This window comes from Acipenser ruthenus, chromosome 9, assembly GCF_902713425.1.
Source record: "Acipenser ruthenus chromosome 9, fAciRut3.2 maternal haplotype, whole genome shotgun sequence".
In the NCBI taxonomy this organism is placed as follows: domain Eukaryota; kingdom Metazoa; phylum Chordata; class Actinopteri; order Acipenseriformes; family Acipenseridae; genus Acipenser; species Acipenser ruthenus.
In genome coordinates this window covers 6,969,802-6,992,274 of record NC_081197.1, presented here as the reverse complement: position 1 = coordinate 6,992,274, position 22,473 = coordinate 6,969,802, and the positions used below count along the sequence as shown (strand labels likewise).

The 22,473-nt window shown below is 37.8% G+C and overlaps 3 protein-coding genes and 2 non-coding genes across 8 annotated transcripts; 1 reads left to right on the top strand and 4 right to left on the bottom strand.

Moving 5' to 3' along the window:
• Positions 1 to 1,049: 1,049 nt before the first annotated feature.
• On the bottom strand, positions 1,050 to 1,191 carry LOC117406392 (U4 spliceosomal RNA). Its single transcript, XR_004544951.3, has one exon. It is a non-coding gene; the product is annotated as a U4 spliceosomal RNA (small nuclear RNA).
• Positions 1,192 to 2,846: 1,655 nt separating this feature from the next.
• On the bottom strand, positions 2,847 to 2,988 carry LOC117406405 (U4 spliceosomal RNA). The gene has a single exon (XR_004544962.1). It is a non-coding gene; the product is annotated as a U4 spliceosomal RNA (small nuclear RNA).
• An 854-nt stretch (positions 2,989 to 3,842) lies between these two features.
• On the bottom strand, positions 3,843 to 6,462 carry LOC117962566 (BTB/POZ domain-containing protein KCTD21-like). 3 transcript variants are annotated; one of them, XM_034924042.2, is made up of 2 exons: positions 6,346 to 6,462; positions 3,843 to 5,663 (listed from the first exon to the last, which is right to left on the bottom strand). In XM_034924042.2, the coding sequence occupies exon 2, from the start codon at positions 5,634 to 5,636 to the stop codon at positions 4,854 to 4,856; it is 783 nt and encodes a 260-aa protein (XP_034779933.1). In that variant the 5' UTR covers positions 5,637 to 5,663; positions 6,346 to 6,462; the 3' UTR covers positions 3,843 to 4,853. The 3 variants fall into 3 exon arrangements, with proteins under 3 accessions (XP_034779933.1, XP_058886981.1, XP_034779934.1); XM_059030998.1 differs by having other exon boundaries at positions 6,392 to 6,447; XM_034924043.2 differs by having other exon boundaries at positions 6,359 to 6,414.
• A 12-nt stretch (positions 6,463 to 6,474) lies between these two features.
• On the top strand, positions 6,475 to 11,347 carry LOC117973066 (coiled-coil domain-containing protein 90B, mitochondrial-like). Of its 2 annotated transcripts, none has more exons than XM_034924050.2 (10): positions 6,475 to 6,554; positions 6,918 to 7,059; positions 7,691 to 7,810; positions 8,902 to 9,005; positions 9,640 to 9,741; positions 9,983 to 10,024; positions 10,134 to 10,205; positions 10,286 to 10,339; positions 10,475 to 10,589; positions 10,893 to 11,347. In XM_034924050.2, exons 2-10 carry the CDS (start codon positions 6,948 to 6,950, stop codon positions 10,946 to 10,948), a joined length of 777 nt encoding a protein of 258 aa, XP_034779941.1. In that variant the 5' UTR covers positions 6,475 to 6,554; positions 6,918 to 6,947; the 3' UTR covers positions 10,949 to 11,347. The 2 variants fall into 2 exon arrangements, with proteins under 2 accessions (XP_034779941.1, XP_058886982.1); XM_059030999.1 differs by having other exon boundaries at positions 6,525 to 6,660.
• Positions 11,348 to 12,580: 1,233 nt separating this feature from the next.
• LOC117407322 (ankyrin repeat domain-containing protein 42-like) lies at positions 12,581 to 20,700 on the bottom strand. Its single transcript, XM_059030997.1, has 12 exons — positions 20,339 to 20,700; positions 19,873 to 20,033; positions 19,600 to 19,707; positions 18,957 to 19,076; positions 18,568 to 18,703; positions 17,534 to 17,734; positions 17,067 to 17,192; positions 16,242 to 16,347; positions 15,544 to 15,716; positions 15,002 to 15,128; positions 13,682 to 13,814; positions 12,581 to 13,200 (listed from the first exon to the last, which is right to left on the bottom strand). Exons 1-12 carry the CDS (start codon positions 20,364 to 20,366, stop codon positions 13,099 to 13,101), a joined length of 1,521 nt encoding a protein of 506 aa, XP_058886980.1. The 5' UTR covers positions 20,367 to 20,700; the 3' UTR covers positions 12,581 to 13,098.
• Positions 20,701 to 22,473: the final 1,773 nt, after the last annotated feature.

Genomic DNA, 22,473 nt, shown 5'->3' with positions numbered 1-22,473 from the left:
CACTTAATAGATCACTCAAAAAGCATTACATTTCAAAATAAATATGCATTGATATAAAATATTGCCGATACTAGCCCAAATACATAAAAAAAAGACAACACAGAACAGAGAGCAATGAGTTTTAAATGCACTACCGCTTACATAAAAGCATGCTGGGATTGCAATATGCTAATATCATCCCAGTCCAATGTTCGCTTGCGTGCGCAGCTTTAAAGTTCTGACTCATGGCTTCAGTGTGTTGCAGCACCTGCGTGATTAAGTGCTAAATAATCAGCATTTATTTTTAACAAGCCATATTCAAACCACACAAACAGTGGAGGGCAATCTAATGACAATTCTGAAGTAGCAAGAAAGAACGAAAACAATTAGTATATATAGGCTGGTTGAATTAGAATATATAGGCTTTTTTCCTATAAGAAATCACGTGCAAATGTAGCCTACGTATCATAATGATATATAGTGACTGTACAGCCAGGTTGATACGCAAACAAAACGGGACACGTATCTACCAGAGTGAAACAAAATGACCTTTTTTTCTTCAATTCATCGAAGCTGTAGCAATTCTGAAGCAGTTCAAATAGCTATATATAATATAGTAAAATATAGAACTGTTTCGTTTCCTTACTATGAGGCTATAAGCAGGCTTCTAAAAGAGACTAATTGCTAAAATCAGACATCAACAACACACCAAGCCGAGACAGTGTTGCACAACACATGGCTTTCTGCTTCGCGTATCGACACAGATTTCTCTAATCAATCTACTACATTTACAAATATGCTTAGGATTTATTACACATGAAATGGGTGTTTTTATTGGACGGGTTTGTTTGAAATGTTGATGAAATTCACCCAATTATATTTTTCAGCTGACTTTTCTAATTCTGTAACAGAGCCTGCAAGTGTTTTGTTTTTTTAGGAGTATATTCTGTACCTTGGAAATATAAATTTGATATTATTTGAAACACGTACATGACCAGTACGATGTACTACGCAAACTTTAAAAAGCATGCTTCTCAATAACAACAATCTACTTTAACCGGTAAAATCAGCCTCCTTAGAGCCTGTCAAAAATTGCAAGTTCCGACTATATTTCAAGTCGTTACAAGCGGGGTATTGGGTCAAGTTTTCAACCAGCAATAATCGCGCCTCGGATTAACCTCATGGGCTACGATACTGCCACTGCGCAAAGCTAACCAACCCGCAGAAAGCCGGGCTTCCCCTTTGAGTGACACCAGCGTCCTTGCTACGGTGTCTGAGTTTAGATCTCTCTCTCAAAAAGCATTACATTTCAAAATAAATATGCATTGATATAAAATATTGCTGATGCTAGCCCAAATACATAAATTAGACAACACAGAACAGAGAGCAATGAGTTTTAAATGCACTACCGCTTACATAAAAGCATGCTGGGATTGCAATATGCTAATTATCTCATCTCCCAATGTTCGCTTGTTTGCAGAAACATGAGGAATCTCGCTTGACAAAATAGACTATGCTGAGTACGACCAAGGGGGTCCTGATGTGTGAACTTGCTAATTTGTTAAATGTTTGAGAAATAACGTATGCACAAACCCACTGCGATTTAATCAGAATTAAGGATACGATTCTGTCACGGTTAAAATGTGTAAAAATCACGTCACGGCTAAAAATAGACAATTTGACGGGGAACGATATGTATTAATAAAAATGTAACAATAATTTCATATTTGTGCCTAATAAACATCTATTTAATGTATTTAACTTTTTTTTTTTTTGTTAACCTTTTCAAACAGCCGTTACAGGTTGTCTTTTAATTGTAACATAATAATAATAATAATAATAATAATAATAATAATAATAATAATAATAATAATAATAATAATAATCTGAACACTGATTTTTTTAAATACATGTTTGTAAATTGAGAATTTTACAATAATATATATTTTTCGTTAATGTCTATTATAAACGATGTTTATGTATTTTTTTTCTCACACTGGGAGTACAAGTACAGCTGTTTCTTATCTTTTACAAATAAATTAAATAATAATAATAATAATTGCACCGATCAGTTCATAAACTGTAGACGAATAAAAAAAAAGCACTTTTTATTTTTCTTTATTTTCAACCAAGAACCCTAGTCAAATGAATGCGTGTCAATCGTGTGTAAGAATTCCCATATTAACCAGTCCTGAGGAAAGAAGTAGGCGGGTTCACCATTTTCTTCAGCCGGAATGGTGAATGTAAGGGTGAACGCTTATAGATCATTTTATTGGATTCTAAACACCGGGAAAAAGACGGGGGTATATAGGTCATTGTGGTAATTGAAATGCTGCGCTGCTGATGATCTCATAATCGAAAGGATTGAAAAAAAAACATGCACGATAGAAATAGCCAAACCGCCAAAGACATTTACCCGCTAGATGCTTTAAACAAGCCAAGTGTGGCTGGAAAACGTCCAATCTGGCATCGCTGTGGTTGACAAGTGTAAAGCACCGCACAGGGCAACTACTGCACGGAGCTGCACATTGGGGGTGTCATGCTTCTCCTGAACGGTGAACCGTCCGTCCCCTTAGTAAGGGTTTCAATTATCAGGGGTATGCAGATACGTATGTTTTCAGCACAAAACGCTTCGGTTAATTTTAAAGTTCCTTTCCCCTGTAAAGATTCCTCTGCTAGCCAATTCACTTTTTTGAAGTTGCATAGAACTATTAATTTTTGCTAACAATAAACTGTTACACGACTCACTTCTTGTATTCACGCAGAAACGAATAATAAAATACATTGAGAATATGCGGAAAACACTGATACAACGCTCTGATTACAAATTAAACTTAAAAGTATCTACTTTTAACCAGTATATACAGTCTCCTCAGAGCCTGTCAAAAATTGCAAGTTCCGACTATATTTCAAGTCGTTACAAGCGGGGTATTGGGTCAAGTTTTCAACCAGCAATAATCGCGCCTCGGATTAACCTCATGGGCTACGATACTGCCACTGCGCAAAGCTAACTAACTTTGCCACACGTGAAGAGCCACACTGAAATCCATCAGCTTTGCATCGATGGGAGCAGAGAACACTTATTTAGATAAAACTAAAGTTCGATGAAGTTATGTCTGTGTAGAAAACATATCCATCTGCAATGCAGTGTTAAGCAAGGAGTCCACAGCATATAAACTATATAACTTAGTTTAACTGTTTAAAATGTACAGAACGGTATTGTGGGATTTGGATATGCAAATGACAAGGAAACGCCCATCTAAACGGGGATACAATGTACTGCGTTTGATGAGCAACCAATTGGGTTGTCAAAAATTGTAACAGTCATCAATTACAACACTTCCAAATCAACGGACCCTTAGTTTGAGTCTTGTATGCATGGAGATCTGATATTAAAAAGTGTCAATATAACTTTTCAAATTATTTTCATAAGATATTTGTATTTTAAGTGCGATAGGCTAAAGGCATGTGGCTATACAAAGATCACAACGATAACTCTGAGCAGCATTTTTGTTTGTTTGTTTTCAGCTAGTTAATAAATGTCTTGCATGCCATTTTTCTTGACTCTTCACCCATTGCCACTGCATGTCTTGGATGGTATCAACAAATGTGTTTATTTTTATTGTTTATTTGTTTAACTTATACCTTATTTTTATTTTAAATAATGGATCCTCCATTATCGTTTCAAATTAAAGATAAGCAATTTCTCCCACATCTTAATTTCTATACAGCACACGCGCGCACACACACGTTTCACCCACCCACCCCGAAAAAACTATGTGTTGGACAGGATATAAATGTATGGAAAACAAAGCTGTTCTTGATAAAGCTATACCAAACGTTTTTATCTTAATCAGACACACTTTGTTAATTTACAAAACTTTAATAAATACAGTATGTGAAACATGTATTATAATACTCCATTTGGACATATACTGTGTGTTTTCTATGGACATTTAAACAATATATATCTATGTTCTATGATTATTTAAAAGCAAAATCCATCTTCGCAGTACGATAAAAAAAAAAAAAAAAAATCCTGATCTCCTCTTTAAATTTTGAAAAACCCAATTTCACAATATAATGGACACAAGGCATTCCTTAGGTGCTCTTCCAAGCAAACCTGAAAAAACAGCACTAGCATGAAATTATGTTCAAAGGGTAGGCTGTACTGTTTTTTTTTTCTCACCATATTCAAAATCTCTGTAGTGGTTAAAGAACAAAAATACGTTTTTTTTGTGGTTTGTGTTTCTTACAATGAATACAGGCTTCTCCTGTGACTGTTTGGCCCATTTAAATTTCCTCCCCATAAGAGGGGATGAATATCCCTGACAAAGCAGAGCGCCTGTATATCTGTATGTCCTAGACAGCGATCATTAAGGATAGGTCCACTATGGCATATTACCAATTTAGCAGCAGTATTTCAGTGATACAGATACTATGGAATAGATACAGGGTCTGAATGCCAGGTTTGATGTTTAGACCCGACCTAGAGACAGTATCAGTTTTAATACCTAAACAGTTTTCTATTACTCCATATAAATATAGTAAAACAGTTAAAAAATATAGACGATGTTCCAAATGGCAAAAGCAAATGAGATAGCTAGTACCAAATATCTGCTAAACCACCCATTCAAATCCCTCCATAACATTCTCTGAAACAAATACTGTAGCAAGAACAACAAAACACCATCAAGCAAATTTACCAGACACTAGAAACCACTATATCAGTTTTAGTACAGTGGTTAAGACCTAATTGCACTTCTTTTGGCTAATTGATTTGCACTTCACATAATGCAGGTTACCAAATATTACCACAAAATGTTTAAACCATTTAGTGTATCAGTGACTTCCTCTGTTCAGCACTTCACCGTCTACCTATATCGAGTCAACCGAATAATCTTGTTGTTCATGAAATCAGAAGAGTCTGGGTGAGTGGAGTCCACGCAAAAGCCGTCGCTCATGGCTATTTTAAGAATCTCTTCCACAAACACACGGAAACTGTTGATCTGCTTATTTGCCGGCAAAACCCAAAGCCTCTTCAGGGCCTGTCTGGTGTACTCTTCCTCTGGGAGACCATCCACTGTAGCCACCCACTGCAGCACCACATGATTCGGGTCTTCCAGCTCACTGCATACTGTAGAGAGGTTGCCATTGAAGAAGTAACAGAGTTTAGTACCCAGTTTGTTCAAGAACAAGCCGGAAGTGCAGAATATGTTGGCAGTAAACACGTCCATGTTAGAGGAAGACAGGCTATAGATCTGGGGCGCCTCCCTTACCGTGAAATGCACCGTCTGCATTTTCTGATCCAGGGTTATGTTCAGCATTGCGTTCTTCTCATGCGTAGACATCTCTGCTTCTTTCTCCTTCAGCGCCTCTAGCAAAGGCTGGACCTGGTAAAAATCGGCCTCCCTTTTCAGAAGCTTCATTTCTTTGTAGTCGTCAGGAAGGTCCAGGTTCGAAGTTCTCAGGAAATTTAGAACGTGCCTAAAGATCTTACCGTCCCGGTCAATGAAGCAGTTCCCATGGCTGTCCTTTTTGGTGGGCATGGTACCGCTGAACATAGCGCCCAGCATGGAGTCTGGATAACGGGTCAGCGTTGCCAGAGACGTGGTATACAGTTTTCCTCCCACGTTGAGGGTCACTAGCTCTGACATGGTCAGGTAGTGCTGAATCTTAGGAAACTGGAACAGAAGAAATACATCTCAGAGAGTACAAACCCCTCAGAACATTGTATGCAACAATAGGATAGTTCAAGAATGTTCAAATATATTGTTTTTTTAATATTCCACAAGCCATACAGACAGACAGACAGACGCTATGGCAGCTTCTTATACCCCAGATTCTGACACTCACAATAACTTATTTGCTTAAGAATGCCCTAACCAAATGTCATCACAATGGGATTAGTGGTTCTCTAGTTATTGTAAATGTAAAACTAAAGTCCAGTTTATCACTGTCCTGGTATCCTAGAACGGTGATTTGTTTTGCCAGTCATGTGTACCGAACTTTCTAACACAGGTCAAGACTGCTTTGCGTTATACAGAAAACATACATTACACACACACATTTTATATATATATATATATATATATATATATATATATATATATATAGACACACACACACACATTTTGCATTCCAACTGTAAACTTTGCTATCATCAGGAAAAAAAAGAATAAACAAACATAAAAACAAACAAAAACAACTGTACGTCTTGCACTTTAAATAATATTAACAACATACAGTACATTAATAATAAGCAATAATTCTGTTTTCATGTTCTGACGACAGCAGACTACGAACACAAATATTAAAGATGCACCAGTGGTAAATTCTTAAATAAAAATAAAAACAAACAGCAACCTTTGCCACTGACTTTCCAGTTTGTTGCTGTCCAAAGAAACCTCACGTGAACTCCGCTAGGGTCGCGGTATCACCAGGGATTTGCAGTTCTAACAGAAAACGATGGCCTTCATTTGAAATGGTGTTATCGGGTATAAGACTACAAATCCCAGGACCACGCTGTGACGGGTCCTTTTCCACTACCGGGCGCCTGACTGTTGTTGGTTCCAGTGCGTCACCAAACTTTGTCTTTCAAAAATAGGAATTAATTACAGTTATTGCTGTTTGCAAAATAACATCTCGTGTATAGGAAAACGTGGTTACAGTTGCTATAGGGTAAACAAAAAAGTCCAAATCTAGTAGGAATGAAAACGAGTGGACGTAGCAGGATAGCATATTTCTAATAAATATGCAGTGAATGTTACCGATCTAATAGTAATAATAATAATAATAATAATGTAACGTGCTTGGTAAGACTTGCAGTTATATGTATAGCAAAGAAGTAGCCTGTCGCTTGTAAAATGTGATTGAACACAGAAAGGTGTGCAGATCTATATAATATTACATTTAATGCACGTTTTAATTCTCCACAGGCATTTGGCAGTAAACGACAAGAAGATAACATGTTTTATAAACACTGCACACGTTTACTAAATGTGTGCTTTAGAAACAACAGATCATGCCATACACTTCTTCCAAATCAAGTTTTAAGACCGTGGTGTATGATTAATAAAGGTAGGTACTTTCTCAGAATTAAGTATTACCTGTCAATAAAATGTTGTTTTTCTTAGGGTGCATGCGCTGGCAGACGAGTTTAGAAATGCATATGCTGCAAGTTGTTATATTTTGTTTTAGATTTTTTTTTTTTTTGGTTTTTCCATCCTCTGATTTTAAGTTTTAGTTTACTCATTCCCAGATCATTTGAGATGCGTGGCTGTCATCTTTTTGAGTGTACCCCGTGGATTTTAAAAGGTTTTAAAATCCACTTTTCAACCCTTAATTATAACTCCAGTACAGTTTGAGTCATACCTAGTAAGTTAACTTTGACAATTCTCAGGTCAGCATTATATTGCAGCCCTCTCCTCCATGTTGGAGCTATTACAGTGCTGGCTTTCACAGGAAATATTGAACACCTTTCAATAAAGGTGGCACAGCTGGTGCAGTGAACTGGAAACCCCAAATCTTGTACAAGAAAGATAATATGAGATAATCTAGCAGGTGGGGTATGCAGACAGTGTTGTACCATTGGGGATGTAGTGAAGAAAAACTAACACAAATGCAAGTGTTAAGAAATACATTAAAAAAAGTGTACTGAAGCTAATTAACATGGTTTTACTATAATCTTCAAGTTGTGTTTTTGCCTTAGATTTTCATACTGCAGCTGTTCTCAGGTCTTATGATATGAGAAGAGTTGATTTTACACCACTGGAACAAAGAAAATTAACATTTGATACGCATGCCTTGGTGAAGGACCTACAAGCAAGTGGTAAGTTTTTACTTAAGAACATAAGAAAGTTTACAAACGAGAGGAGGCCATTTGGCCCATCTTGCTCGTTTGGTTGTTAGTAGCTTATTGATCCCAGAACCTCATCAAGCAGCTTCATGAAGGATCACAGGGTGTCAGCTTCAACAACATTACAGGGGAGTTGGTTCCAGACCCTCACAATTCTCTGTGTAAAAAAAGTGCCTCCTGTTTTCTGTTCTGAATGCCCCTTTATCTAATCTCCATTTGTGACGCCTGGTCCTTGTTTCTTTTTTCAGGTTGAAAAAGTCCCTTGGGTTGACATTGTCAATACCTTTTAGAATTCTGAATGCTTGAATCAGATCGCTACTCTGTCCTCTATTCTCCATCTTGTCCAGGGTTAGGGTCATTTCCTGTTTTTCAGTTCCCTTTCCAATTCCCACACACCACTGATAGAAATTGCATTCGGCAGTCTTCTGTTCAAATGAGCTTCGCAGGGTGGCAACACATTACTTACTTCAAATGAAAGCAGTCGAACAATCGCAACAATTATTAATGTCTTTAAAATATAAATTCCAATCCCTTCAAAAGAATTGGAAATTGGGAATTTGGAATTGACCCAATCCCTGCTCTTGTCTGCAGTTTACTGGTTTAATAGAATAATTGTATTGGTATTGGATATTTGATGCTTGGTTAAAACTTGACTAGGCTCAGACTGGCGATTCTTAAGTCGATCAAAATATTTTCAACATAAGAAAAGGGGTGACCAGTGATTATGTGGCCAGTCCTTAGTAAGAAAATTGCTTTTAAAACTGTGGTTGCCACTCCTTTATGGACATGTCCTGTTTTCTAGAAAGAATCTAGCAGCGGGTTGCACAATTCTACTCCAATGCAATGTAACATATTCCCTGTATCTCAAGGTTTGCACATGTATTGCAGCTATACTGATGTTCTGTATGCACTAAAGTTCATAGTTAGCTGGGATTTACAAGGGATTACTACACAACTGCCTCCAGTGTTTTGCTTTAGGAGAATACATGTTACAAATTGTGTGTGTCTTTTATTGTCGGTAATCAAAGGGTTTATCATTTTGACATTAGTTTATTTTACACAAGGGTTTGAAAAACAACAAGCTGAAATTATTGTTACGGCACTGGTAACACTGACGACTGGAAATATGGACACAGTCTATAGAGATATGGTGACGACCTCACATCAGGTGCGTATGAATTAGATACAGAATTCCAGTTCGAAAGCAAAGTGTGTGTTAGCGTATAGCCACATTTACTGAAACAGGCTACACATGAAAACAAAAAGTGTCTTGACTTTTGCCATAGTCATAAAGCATGGGTTTCAGTACTATATTGAAGTGACATGCAACTGAAAGAGAGCCAGTGCAATACAACCTGTCACATCCGATTGAATTGGTAATAAAATGTACATTAATCAGTTTCCATCAGTACTGTTCCATTGGTAGCAGCATATGTAAATGGAACATGTCAGAGGTGCATTAGTTAATTGAGGGTATCGTATCTTACAGGATCGGATATCGCAGGTTCTACTGTATCATTCAAATTCTAAAAACATTTTTTGAAAATCCATCAACCCAAGTGGAAGCTGCATCCTTTGCAGGGGGCAGATGAGGGGCTCTGGTCCTGTTTTAAACACCCCTGTCATACAATGACATTAATAACACTGGTCTATTTTAATTAGATCCTGCAGGCCATATTAGAAGACGATGATGATTTGAGATGGTCTTGTTAAGCCTATTACAGTGAATTAAACACAACTAGATGCACTAAAACATAGCTACAGTCTTTTATTAATAAACATTGTTTTTTTTTTTCTTTTAGGAAATTGCTCTCCAGCAGATCATGGCACACCTGGATGCAATTCGGAAGGACATGGTGATTCTGGAGAAAAGTGAATTTGCAAACCTGAGGGCTGAGAATGAGGTAACACTGAAGGAAAGGAAGTGATTTGTGGTTATGCTGGTTCAAGCTGAGCTTCCAGACACAGATACAGCCAATGGGATTCTTCCAAATATTTCTGATCTGCAAAGTGTGACCAGTCAAAACAGTCACGTGTCGCACCATTTGAGATGTTGCAAAAAAAAAAAACATGTCGTTTTATAGGTGATTGCAAGAATGCACATTCATCTCTATTGACATCAATGTAAAAAATCTTGTTTTCCAGAAAATCAGAAATGAGCTAGAGCAGTTTAAACATCAGCTAATGGTGAGTGATATCAGCAGCTGATGATGTATTGTATCATTTCCTTGTTTTAGCCCTTGCAGTGACACGTTTCTCAGATCTTCCTTGTTGTGCTTGTTGTTATCTTTTAAAGGAGGAAAGCATGAAAATCCGAGCAGACGCTAAACTGGATATAAATTTGGAGAGAAGCCGAGTAACTGACATGGTATCGTGTGTGTATATGTACTTCTCATTGTCCTGTACGATTGGAATTTGAATGTTTTTCATTCTTTTGAATCTCTTCAGTTTACAGAGCAGGAGAAGAAGCTTATGGAAGTTGGTACAGAATTCGATAAAAAGGTGTGACTTTACTTACTGCCGTTCAGCGAAAATACTTAGCTGTCGTTCTTACAATGCAATGGTAGATCATTTCACGTTACAAGAAATCTAAAAGTTGATGTTAATTACCAATGGATTTCAATTCTGTTATTTTAGAATGCAGATGTAGATCGTAGCACAACAGAAGCTACTAAAAAAATCGACATAGAAGTGGCCTCGCTGAAAACTCTCCTGGAATCTCTCAAACTTGACACAATCCGCTACCTTGCAGGTAAAAAGTTGAGACATTTTTAAATGTTTATTTATGCAGCGATGTTTTCACTATCTGTCCTCTTAACTCTTTCTATACTTCAACATCAGGAATCTATTTCTGTGTGTTTGTTTTAAAACTAGTCCAGATATTTGCTTTATATTTTCTAAGACGTTTGTATCAGTTTCTCAGATACAAGTGTGTCGTCACGTGAGCAGTGCATGCTTTTTTCAAATTACACATCTTTAACGCCGTTGTAGAAATGTGTTTAAACAACAGTAATAATTCAAGTTGTACTGATGACTTTTCATAAATCTTTCACAGCCTTTGTCTTCGCCTGCCTTGCAATGGCCTTGGGCTTTTACCGTCTGTGGAAGTAACAAAACAAGGAAGCATTTGAAAAAGATTGCTATACATCATGGAGAGCAAAAAATTGACAAATGAATTGCTGTTGCTAAGTTATTTTAAGCAATTTTAAGATGGTGCCTGTTTGCAGTGAACATGTTTCAGTATTTTGCCGGGAGAAGCAAAATATCTTCCATTTGTCTTTTACCAAAGCTGGTGATTTTCCGAAAATATGTGTTAATTCCTTATATTTGTCTTCTTTTTTATTGCTGAATTATATTCTGCACATCTTCCATCCCATAAACATTTTGTATCATGAAAAAAATCGATCAATTGCAAAGTTTTGTAAAATTGAATAGGTTTGTTTATTTCTCAAAAATAATAATGCCAGTCCTCTTGATGTGATTTTCAATAAAAACAGTTTAATTCCAGAACAGAGGAAAAACCAATGATACACAGTACAGAACGTAACCCCATACGAACTGCATGGACAAATCTTTAAACAAAACAATACTATAGGTTTAACCTTACAGGACCCTTCAGTGCCGTCAGGTGAGCTTGATGAAAGAGTAAAGAGTACAGAAATACATAGGTTTCAATAGAAGGCAAAACCAGCCCCCCTTCTTGGAGTCGCCCAGCCAAAGTCTTTGAAGATCAAGCCCAGGCTTGAGACTTGTACCTGTGATCGTAATCAGTATTTTAATTAGCAAAGCAATTCATACATAATCAAGGGTCATCAGCCCAAGGTAACAGCCGCTCTCTATACCATAAAATAAACCGGTTTGTTATCTTGTCTATGTGAGAGAAGCAGGCAACAGCCCCAGTTGTCTGTTTGTGAGAACTGGTCTTTCGTTGGGTGTGATAAACCCTATGTTAACAACACTGGCAAAAAAAAGGGCCCTTTGAAGTACAAAGGGACCAGATTTCATCCTGCTTTCCCAGTCCCTGTCTACAAAGCTACAGAGCATTTAATGATTACGGTTTTATATGAAACTTTAAATCGTAGTTTCCTCATGCCTTCACTTGTCTGCAGCCATACTTCCTATTGGGGAAAATTGAAAGTGAAATCAGGTGATTAGAAAAGGCAATGTCATTGGCTGAACACACACAGGCACGTAGAACAATTGTCAACTGAATTGCTGAAAAGCAGCGGTCTATTCTAGCAACTCGATTGCCACTCAAAGTCGAGTTGTCAGTTAGCACCACACGGTCAATATTATTGTCAATTTGATTTGCCAAGAAGAAATAGCTTACATTTTCTCCTGTATCTCCAGCTGTAGGGGTACGTTTTTCTTGTTGCCCACTGCCCCCTGCTTCTCCTGGATGGATTTCATTAATTTGCTGTGAATGCTTTTTTGTTTTTGTATTTTTATTAAAAAACGTTCACAGCAGCACTGCCTTACCTATTTTTCTTACAATCAGAACATTATTCTAAAAAGAAAAAAATATATATTTTTAACTGCATATTCAGATTACTAAACAAGCATACTTAAATACATTTAACAACAATTATTTAGCTATGGTATTGATATAAATACTTTAAATAATTAGATTTACATTAAAAATAGTAAAAATATAGTAATCATAGACATGATATTCATCATTTTATTATCAAAAGACATATAATGCAGACAAGCATAGAAAAACAAGACAAGGTACCAGATAAGAACATTATTATTTGTTTATTTAGCAGATTCAGAAGTTTAATCAGTTATGTCGCTTTCACACGATGTACACTGAAACGTTATAAATGTGTACACAGTATTAAGTAATATGAAAATATCTTCATTTTTATGAAGTCACAGTACAGCTACTTCCTGTGCAGCTTCTGTGATCAGCTGGAAATCCTACACAACGCAAATTAAAACGCAATACATCCGTAAACCTCTCCCTTATCAGTGTTGTTTAAATATATATAAAAAAGCTTTTTTCTTAGTTGGCCATTGATCTTTGAACTATATGTAGATTTAATGGCCTTATTTTTTTTATCGCAAAATACACCTTTTAAAAATCCATATTTATTTAATATGTCTCTGTAATAAGGTGTCTTATTAATGACAATGGGAAAAAAAATTGAAATGTGTTACAAGATAAATGATCTCAGGATCTAGACATAACAAATTCAGATTTTTTATTTTTTTCCCTGTCCTCAATGAGCCACCGTACTGTACAGCTGGACAGGCTTCTACTTTTCGGGAATTCTTCGCACGAACACTCCTCCTGCAGTCCTGGGCTTCTTGTTTTTAACAGTTTTTTTTGGGGTGCTTGATTCCTGCTTGTTTTCTTCCTGTGGGGGGAGAAGAAGAAACATTATTTAGTAACAACTGTAAGTCGCCCTGGATAAGAGCGCCTGCTAAGAAATTAATAATAATAATAATAATAATAATAATAATAATAATAATAAAGTGAAAATTCTGTACTAACTTTCAAAGTCTGTATGAGGAATTTCAAGAAAGATAACTTGTAAGCACTGTGTTTTTCTCTGGTCCATAGGCAGATTTTTTTGCTGCGTATACATAGGGCCATGGTAGATTTTACATAAACTGAGATCGCCTGCAATTCAGTCCTCGACCTCCAGATGTCTGTTCTGAAAGTAGTGATGTACCCTGTCCTGTGTTTTCCTTTGCATAGAACAATGCCACCTGATGGCAAAGTACTGTCATTGCTAATTCTTGCTTTGATCCGGATTTTTGTTTATTTTTGTTACTGCTGATTTCATAGGCACCGTTCAAGATCAGTTAATCCTTTTTAACACAGTGAAAGCTCACCTCTGCCGCCTGCAGTTTTTGCAGACACTTGTTGAGATGTCCGATCTCTGCTCGGTAGTCGTCCAGCTGACATTCCAGCTTCTCTCTGCGTAATCTCTCGTATTCCAGCTGAGCCTGCATTTCCTGAACTTTTCTTCAAATACAAGGGCCACAGAGTCATTAATAAATAAATAAATAAATAAATAAAGAAAGAAAGGCCTAAAAGCAGATTTATGAAGGGGTCTGTTATGCAGTCTTGAAAATGTGTGTGCTAACTTTTAAAAGAAAATTTCAATAATTTACTGGAAGAGAGTAGAAAAATGTTGCAGAAGCCTGTACATCCACGATGGGACAGCAGAACAAGAACAAAATGCATACATTTCAAAACTATAGCAGGCTTCTTTTCTGGCTTTGGTCAGTGGAAACTGAACAGACGTTCTACTGAATAGAGGGACACAGTCAGTGTTGAAATGCGAAATGACTGTACAGTGTGTGCAAAGAGAAGAAAAGAAACAGCGCAAGCATTCATTTAGCCGTGCCCAGCATATTAAAAACCAAGCTCACAAACAGTGGGATCCTGAGGAAAGAAAGCTGGATGGGGAATTCGTGTTGCTTTGCCAAAAGTAGTAAAGCACAGAATACTGAATTAAAAAAACAAATACAAACACAATTCTGAACGGAGCGACTTCAGGGTTATCCACAGATTATTGTAAAACCTTAAAGAGTAAGTAGCGGGGTTCTGAAAAATATAGCGTTACACGTCCCCACGTGTTGCTACAACTGTTTAAATAACGTACCTGTAATTTTTATTTTCATTGTTACATCCTGACAACGTTTTACACATAACTTTAAAGTCTGTTTCAAAGCTCTTTTCAAAATGTCTGCTCTTGTGCACTGATAGTGTCAGGATTATTGTCCACATTGTCAAGCAGGTAACAGCAGTAACGATCTATGATGTGATATGAAACAGAAATGCCAGAGCATTTGTTAGGGTTTTTTGAGGACAGATCTCAAACTCCAGTGCACTAGAGAGGACATTTTGAAAAGAGCTTTGAAACAGACTTTTAAGTTATAAGTGTAAAACATTTTCAGGATATAACAATAAAAAGAAGAATTACAGGTACGTTTTTTAAACAGTTGTAGCAACACGTGGGGATGTTTGGTTCATACATTTCATAATTTTGATAGATTGAGATCCTTGAACACCTTAACTTCTAGTACCACACTATTTGTCAAAGAATTGTACGACTTTCTTAAGACTGAGTCCTCATTTTTAAGACATGGAGTTCAAATGAAGACTCGGATCCAGGTGATGTAACCCAGGTCTGCCATGTGCATTACCTTTCTGCTTCTTTGACTTCTTTTAGCTTCCTTCTGTCTTCTTCAAGTATTCCTCCCAGTTGCCTGTAGTTACTTTTTGCTATCTCTAACATCTGTTCAAGTTCTTCGATTTTTTTGTACGCCCTCACTTAACATAAAAAACGAGAAGAACAAAGAAGTTGCACACCACTATAGCAGCAACATTATAACTATTATTACATATAGTTTTGATAACTATTAAGCACTGTAAGTCTGTTGTTACTTTATTAAAAGTCTACAAATCAATAAAAGTATTTCAAAATCAGACTGTTTAAAATGTGCACATGGAAATTCTACTGTCTGTGCAGTTTATGCATACATCATGAGATTAAACAGTCTGGCTAAAAACGGGATCAAGCTTCTCAAAGGTGAAAGGGAATTAAAAAACAAAACAACGAACAGCATTTTCAGTTTCAATGAATCTATTTAAAAGGATTGTTATGTTACAGAAACTGAGAACTCGCAAATTACATTTGCTGTATGAATAAATATGGCATTTTAACTTCAAAACGAAGCAGACTTACTTCTTCCTTCCTTTTTGTGAGCTGCGCTCAGGTTCAAGTTGTCCTGGCTGTCTGTACTTCCTTCCACACCATGCCTGTCGAAATAGGCTGGATCATCCTTGTCAAGTTCCTCATTGGAGTCTTCATCCTGACCCCCTCCACCCAGCAGCTTCACCGCTGCCAGCTGAGCAAACCTGCAGCACCACACATTAGGACAAAATTAGAATGGGATGGGACTGCCTTGCAAGATTGTTGCTGCAATTTCAAGATTCATCCACCTGGTGGGGCTATGTGGCAAGTTACAACCCAATCAAAGGAAACTGCGCTTACTCAATTTGGCCACCTGATTGTTTTGTGTTCTAAGTTAAAACCACAATAAAATAACAAACTTTATTTACACAATTTCTAAAATGGTCCTATGCTGTGCTATGTGAAAATCCCTGTTAAATGTAAAAGTAAATTATAAAAAAAAAAAAAAAAAAATCATCATGTTAAGTAATTAAAACATAATATTCTGGTCACCTGTTGGCAAAACAGAATCTGATTTTATCTGTTTTTTTTTGTTTTTCATTTTAAAAATCACATAAAAAAAACATGTATCACAGATGTTTCTAATTTTGTATATTTCTATATTCACATTAGTGAGCACAGCAAAAGTACCTGGTTTTAGTGGAGTATGAAAATAGAATATAGTACCAACAGTAATATCAAGCCTTTACCTCTTTGCAGTATCCTTTGGGGTCTCTCCAGCATCATTTGTGATATTATAATCAGCACCCATCTCAATAAGCCACTGCAAGCAGTTTAGATGACCCTGTCCAGCAGCTGTTAAGCACAACAAAAAAATGGAATTGTATCTCAAATCCTGAAGAAAACCCAGTATGTAATAATTTTTACATTAATTGTATTTAGGTGGGTATTGGCTATTCCATTGTATAAAACACCTTAACATTATTTATTTAGCCAGAACTCATAAATAACTCAATAATTAGTCAACAATGTCTAGATTCTTACTACTGTTAGGGGCTTCTGTAAGGATAGGCGTAGTGCAAACAACTGCGGCCATAAAATCCAAACTGCCCATTGGCCAGGCAATTATTTTGTAATGCGGCGCATGTAAGCTTAAAAGCAATGCAAATTACTCAACATGTACAAATAATGAGCTGCAATCATGATAATGAGGGTCACAGTGAGCGCTGCCTAAGCATCGGGTTATTTAGCGGCCGCAGCCCAGAGGTGAGGTGAGTTAGGAGTACAGAGAGCAGTAGGCGCTGTATGAGATTTGTGGAGCACAAAAAAATCAAACCAAACAAAAAAATATGTCGAAGGGCAGCAAAGTCCTCTTGGCGCACAGAAAAGAAAAGAAAAGTTTTCTGAGGAGGCGCTGAGAGTCCTTATGGCTGAGGTCACTCAGCATGAAATTGAGTTGTTTGGAAAACCAGTTCTGTACATATAATCTCCTCCACGATATCCCTGTGAGGGAGGTTAAGCATTCCTCATTGGGGATAACTTCAAGAATCTGTGTGCACAACATAACCTGAGACCTTTATGCATCGGAGTAGAGCCCTTGTCGTCCCGCTCATTCATGTTTATTACTCCACACTCCACCAGCTTCCTCAGGGTATCCAGGTCCCCTCTGAAAGCAGCTACATGGGCTGGGAATGCCAAGTCTAAAAGAAAGCCCCAAACATTGGGAGCACTATTATCTGCATTTCAATAGATAACTCACATTTTATATACAGTGTACGCATGCCTGTTTAAAACGAATTACAAAGTTGATCTGCAGAACAGTTAACACACCTGTATGTAGAGTTTAAAATAGGCATCTACCTTGTATGCAAGCTTGTGTAATGGCAAGAATTTTAGAATCTACTGAAATTACACTAAACTTTGTGTTAACGCTGCTTATACATTTTCTTCAGATTCTTGTGAAATGTGTCTAGTGTTCTAAGCATTTAACATTTATCCATAAATAAATGAACAGCAGCAAGCTTGACAATATTAGACATACTTTCTTGTTCTTGGGGGTGGTCCCTCTCATATTCCACAGCTTCTATGTACTGGACGACTGACTCCTTGTAGAATCTCTGTGCCAGGTCTTTGGGCGTTTCTCCTTGATCATTCCTGGCTCCCAGCATATGGGTTACACTTAACCCCTGAGACACCAGGAATTTAAAACAGTGCAGGTGTCCTTCATTTGCTGCTAAGTGAGCTACAATATAAATAAAGACAAGTTGCAAAGCTGTACAATATGTAAGTGCCAGTTAAATTTATTTTACTATATTGCTTTCCTCTTTGCAACGTGTGAAAAAAGAGTAAACAGATACATACTATAAATGTATTTACATCAATAGAGTTTGGATATCACTATATACAATTCCCTATTGTTATTGCAAATATTAATATGTTGTCACATGTCAAGAAGGTGGACAACCAGAGATAATAAAGGCTATATTCCCCTAACACACAAGATAACTTGTTTAACGTATCTGTTTGAAGCCTTTCTGTTTATAGAAACTTGAAGAACTTCCTTCATGTTCCCCTATAAAGCTACTGCACTTCCTTTCTTTAGTAGACTGAGCTTGTGTTTGATAAAAATTAAGAAACAGCAAATACTTAAGTAAACAGGCTTTTCCTCACACTGTTATTTAAAACATTTTGATGCACATGGCACCCTGACATCTATTCTGTGATTCAAGTCAGTTTAAGTTACTGTAAGTAAGTCAGAGAAGTGATAGTAGGTGCTCAGTTGGCACATGCTCTGAGCATTCTGAAGTACAGACTGTGCTGCACACCTCCAAATGAATTAGAGGAAGCTGTGTGGTGGCCCTACACCCTCTAAACAGTGTTGGCAGGTATTTCCATTTTCTGAACAGCTTTATACGTTACCTGGTGATCATCTGAGCCAAGGCAAAGAGAGTAATATCGTTTCAAATTAGTTATATGTGATACATATTGGGTTAAGTGCTCTAGAGACCTGACTTCAGTTTTGGGATCAACAACATCTGATTTCAATGCAAGGGTTCGATCCCAGTGTGCATTTACCTGGTGTGTTGCCATTGTTATCAACATCATCCACATTGGCTCCCCACTTCAGAAGAAACTGTAAACAGCCCAATCTGCCATGGAAAGATGCATAGTGCACTGGTCTCCAATTATTCTTATCAGGAGTGTTGGAATCCTACACAGAGATCACATATTAAAATACCAGAACAGAATATGTAAGGAAAGTCTCTTTGAAAAGATGACCATGATAAACACTGCGTGGACAGTAATTCTGAAGTTTACAGCGCTCTTCTCATGCTAAGCATAGTTAACAATGCTGGACCATACCTATCTGTCATTTATATTGCTTGCCTGTGTATTACCATTGTTTCACTATGATTTGATTATACTTTAGTATGCTTTTACTATGATATACCACAATCTCTTACCACTCCACTGCGCAGGACTGTCTGCAGTGTATAAGAGTGTCCGTGTGCTGAAGCCAGGTGTGCAGGGGTGCAGCCTCGGTCATCTTTAGCAGTTAGGTTGGCACCATTTACAACCAAAGCCTGAAGAAAAGAATGAAACATGCAATCTTTTTTTCAGTCAATATGATCATAATATGATAAAGTTTAGGCATTCATGATTTAAAGGGTAGTATGAAATTCAGAGAACATAAAGGAAACTGTGGACCACCATCACATAGCGCTTTACAGAGGTAGGCTGTAAACTGTGCATTATATGCAGAGTCCCTTACAATAGGACATTGATTTAATGTTTCATCCGCAGGATGGAGCACAAGGAGGTTAAGTGACTTGCTCAGGGTCACACAGTGAGTCAGTCAGTGGCAGAGGTGGGATTTGAACCAGTGACCTTCTGGTTACAAGTCCTGGACTTTAACCACTGGACCTCACTGCCTCCTTATGTTCCAATTCAAAGTTTAAAGGGAAAAAATTGTACTATAAAAAAGCACTATAACAAAAACTGTTTCAATTGTGTAAACTGCGCAACATACTGGATTAAGAAAAATGTGCTTTTAAAAAACACTGGATGTGATGAAAGAACAACGTACTGGTACAACAACTCCCTCACCTGCATACAAGCATCCTGCCCTCTGATTGCAGCTAAATGAGCCGCTGTCCATCCTCTGGGAGTCGCATCACTTGTATCAGCGCCATGCCACAGCAGCCAGTGCAGACACTGAATAGAGGCACAACAGGCAAATGTATCATTACATGCAGGAGATATAGGTGAAGTGGGGGTCACAAACTCTAAGTAGTTTGTATCCTGTATTGTATACAGAGCCTTACTGTTACTCTTCCTATCATGGTAGGATCTGACTACAAAACAAAAAGGGTGTCGCACCTCCAGGCTCCCCGTGTGTGCTGCCCATTGTAAAGGGGTGAATTTGTGCTCTCGGTCCACTTCGTTGATACTGGCTCCATTTTTCACCATATACGCCAGCTCTTCCACGTCTCCTGTTTTCACAGCTTCATGGATAGTGGCAAAACATTTTTTCTTTCTTACTGTAAAATGAAGTAAGTCACGAAGAGCAAACTTCTGAGTGAATATTATATACATCATTGTATTATACACCCCACGTTACACAAACGCATAGCCCTACCGCATATGTCAGATTATAACTATGTAACCAAATGGCGTTCAATAAAATAGTTACCATGCTTAGGACACGCAGTTGCAAATATGTGATTTGATTGTCATTTAATTGTTTAAATAAATAAATAGAATTGTACACGGGCGTACGGTAACTTAAGTATAACATGGATACACACGTACATGGAAAACAAAATGAAAATATTGTGGACTTTACCTGCAGATGAAATCGAGACTGTGGGCATTTTCAAATATGAATTAACAACAGCAGTTTAACTAGCACGATAGTCAAAATGAGCGTTTTCCCAAAGTATCTCTTTGTTGCTAAGGAACTGTTGTTTGTGGTTACCGGATGAACTTCCTGTAGTCCTTGACTGTATGTACTTCCTTCTTGAGAAACAGAGACAACTGTGGAGAGTCGCTCTGTGAATTCCGATACGGTACAGAGAAGAATAGTTCCGTTGCGTTCCACTTCCACTTTAAGTAAGGCAGCACAAACTCCTTCCACTTCCAAGCACTGAAACCAATTCCTGACAGTGCACTTAAACCATCTTTGTACTCCTACATGGCATCCCTCTCCTCCAAAACTGGCATTAATATCCAGAAGACACTGAAAAAACAAACAAACACTAGGCTCTGTCCTCAGCTGGAGAGAACATATTAAATATCAAAACAAACACCACCTCTACGGTTCTCTCAAAGGAGAATACATCCTGTCAGAGTATTTCATTATCACAAATAACCAAAAAAACAAACAAACAAACACATAACCAAATACAATGTTAGTGACCACAAATTGACTATCAATATGGGCAGGCACAGAGCACAGTGGAGACCCAGAGAGGATCGACTGTGTACCCAGTGCCACAGTGAAGAGCTTGAGACTGAGACCCACTTCATCCACTTCATCCTCCACTGTGAGTGATTCTGCTCCAGATTCAAGAGGAGAAACTGCAGGTCTTTCTGGGGAGAATAGAGAGGGGGCACTAGGCTGTAGCAGCCTGCCACAGGGACACAGACACAGTAGATGAGCTTGACACACAAATATTATTGCGTTTATTTCATGTCTGTTCTTTTGTGGTCTCTAACGCACTGTATCTTTGGCAATACTTGTCATGCCAATACAGTATTTAAACCTGAACCTGAACTTTTATTTATTACTGGAGTCTACAGGCAAAACATTTAACTTTGAGCAGATGTCCAATCATCTTAGTATTATTTTGATCCCCGTTCACCACTGCAACCCCCCGGTGACTCGGGAGGCTGAAACACGCGTCCTCCGAAATGTGTTCCTGCCAATCCGTCATTTTTCGCACTGCGGATACACAGTGAAGCCACCAGACCTATAGTGCCAGCGGACAACACAGATCTGAATGGCTCTACTGCAGACCCGCAGGCGCCCTATCAGCCACAGGGGTTGCTGGTGCGCGTAGGAACCCTGGATTGCCCGCCGACCTAATCCCTCCCTATTGGGGTAGCAGTTAATGAAAGCAGCAGTTTTGCAATCTCATTTGTGATACACAATCATCTGCCGGTCCGGGACATGCTGTCTGCGGGCAGTGTATCAATGTTGTAGGGTCACATTGAGGCAGATCCGGAGCTGAAGACTGAGGCCTGTATTCAGAGACCTCACTCACATTAATATGAGTGCATTTGGAGTGTTCAAGGCTGACTCAAATTGCACTCACTGAGTGAAGGCTGCATTGTATTTCAATGACACCACTCAAGCTTGATTTAGTGGAGTGTGTGCCATTGGATTACAGGGAAATTGTGCAGAAAAAAAGTAAGGGATATACATTGAAGGAAAAACTGTTATGTATGTTATTTTATTTATAAATAAAGCTGCGGTTAAGGCACTCAAGACTAAGGTGATACCTGCCATCCATATATTGGTTAGCCAGGGAAGGACAAACATGGCACAAAAATCCTGTTTCAGTCCGTATTTTTATTTCAACTGGTCCCTAATAATTCAGTCAGTCTCCATTACATTTCACGTCAGTGTCTGTTGTAATTATTATAGCCAGGCAGGCCGTATCCTAGCAACCTGAGAAGCTACTGTCAGCTCTGCAGAACTCTCGAGTAAGAATAATATGTGCACCTACAGATTTTTATGGAGGTGAATCTACTCCTACCCCTAAATGCAGGACTGCAGCTAAAAATGTATAAATTACCAACAAGCTTTGAGACAGAAGTCGTTTATAATGCCACAATGTACTAAAAGTTATTGCAAGTTATCTGGGAACACAGAAAACAGATCAGCAAAGTCCAGCATGTTTTACAGGTATTCTTAAAACCTTTATGGATGTGATACTGGCTCTTTAAGAACATGGCCTGCCATTGTCCCTTCGTAGC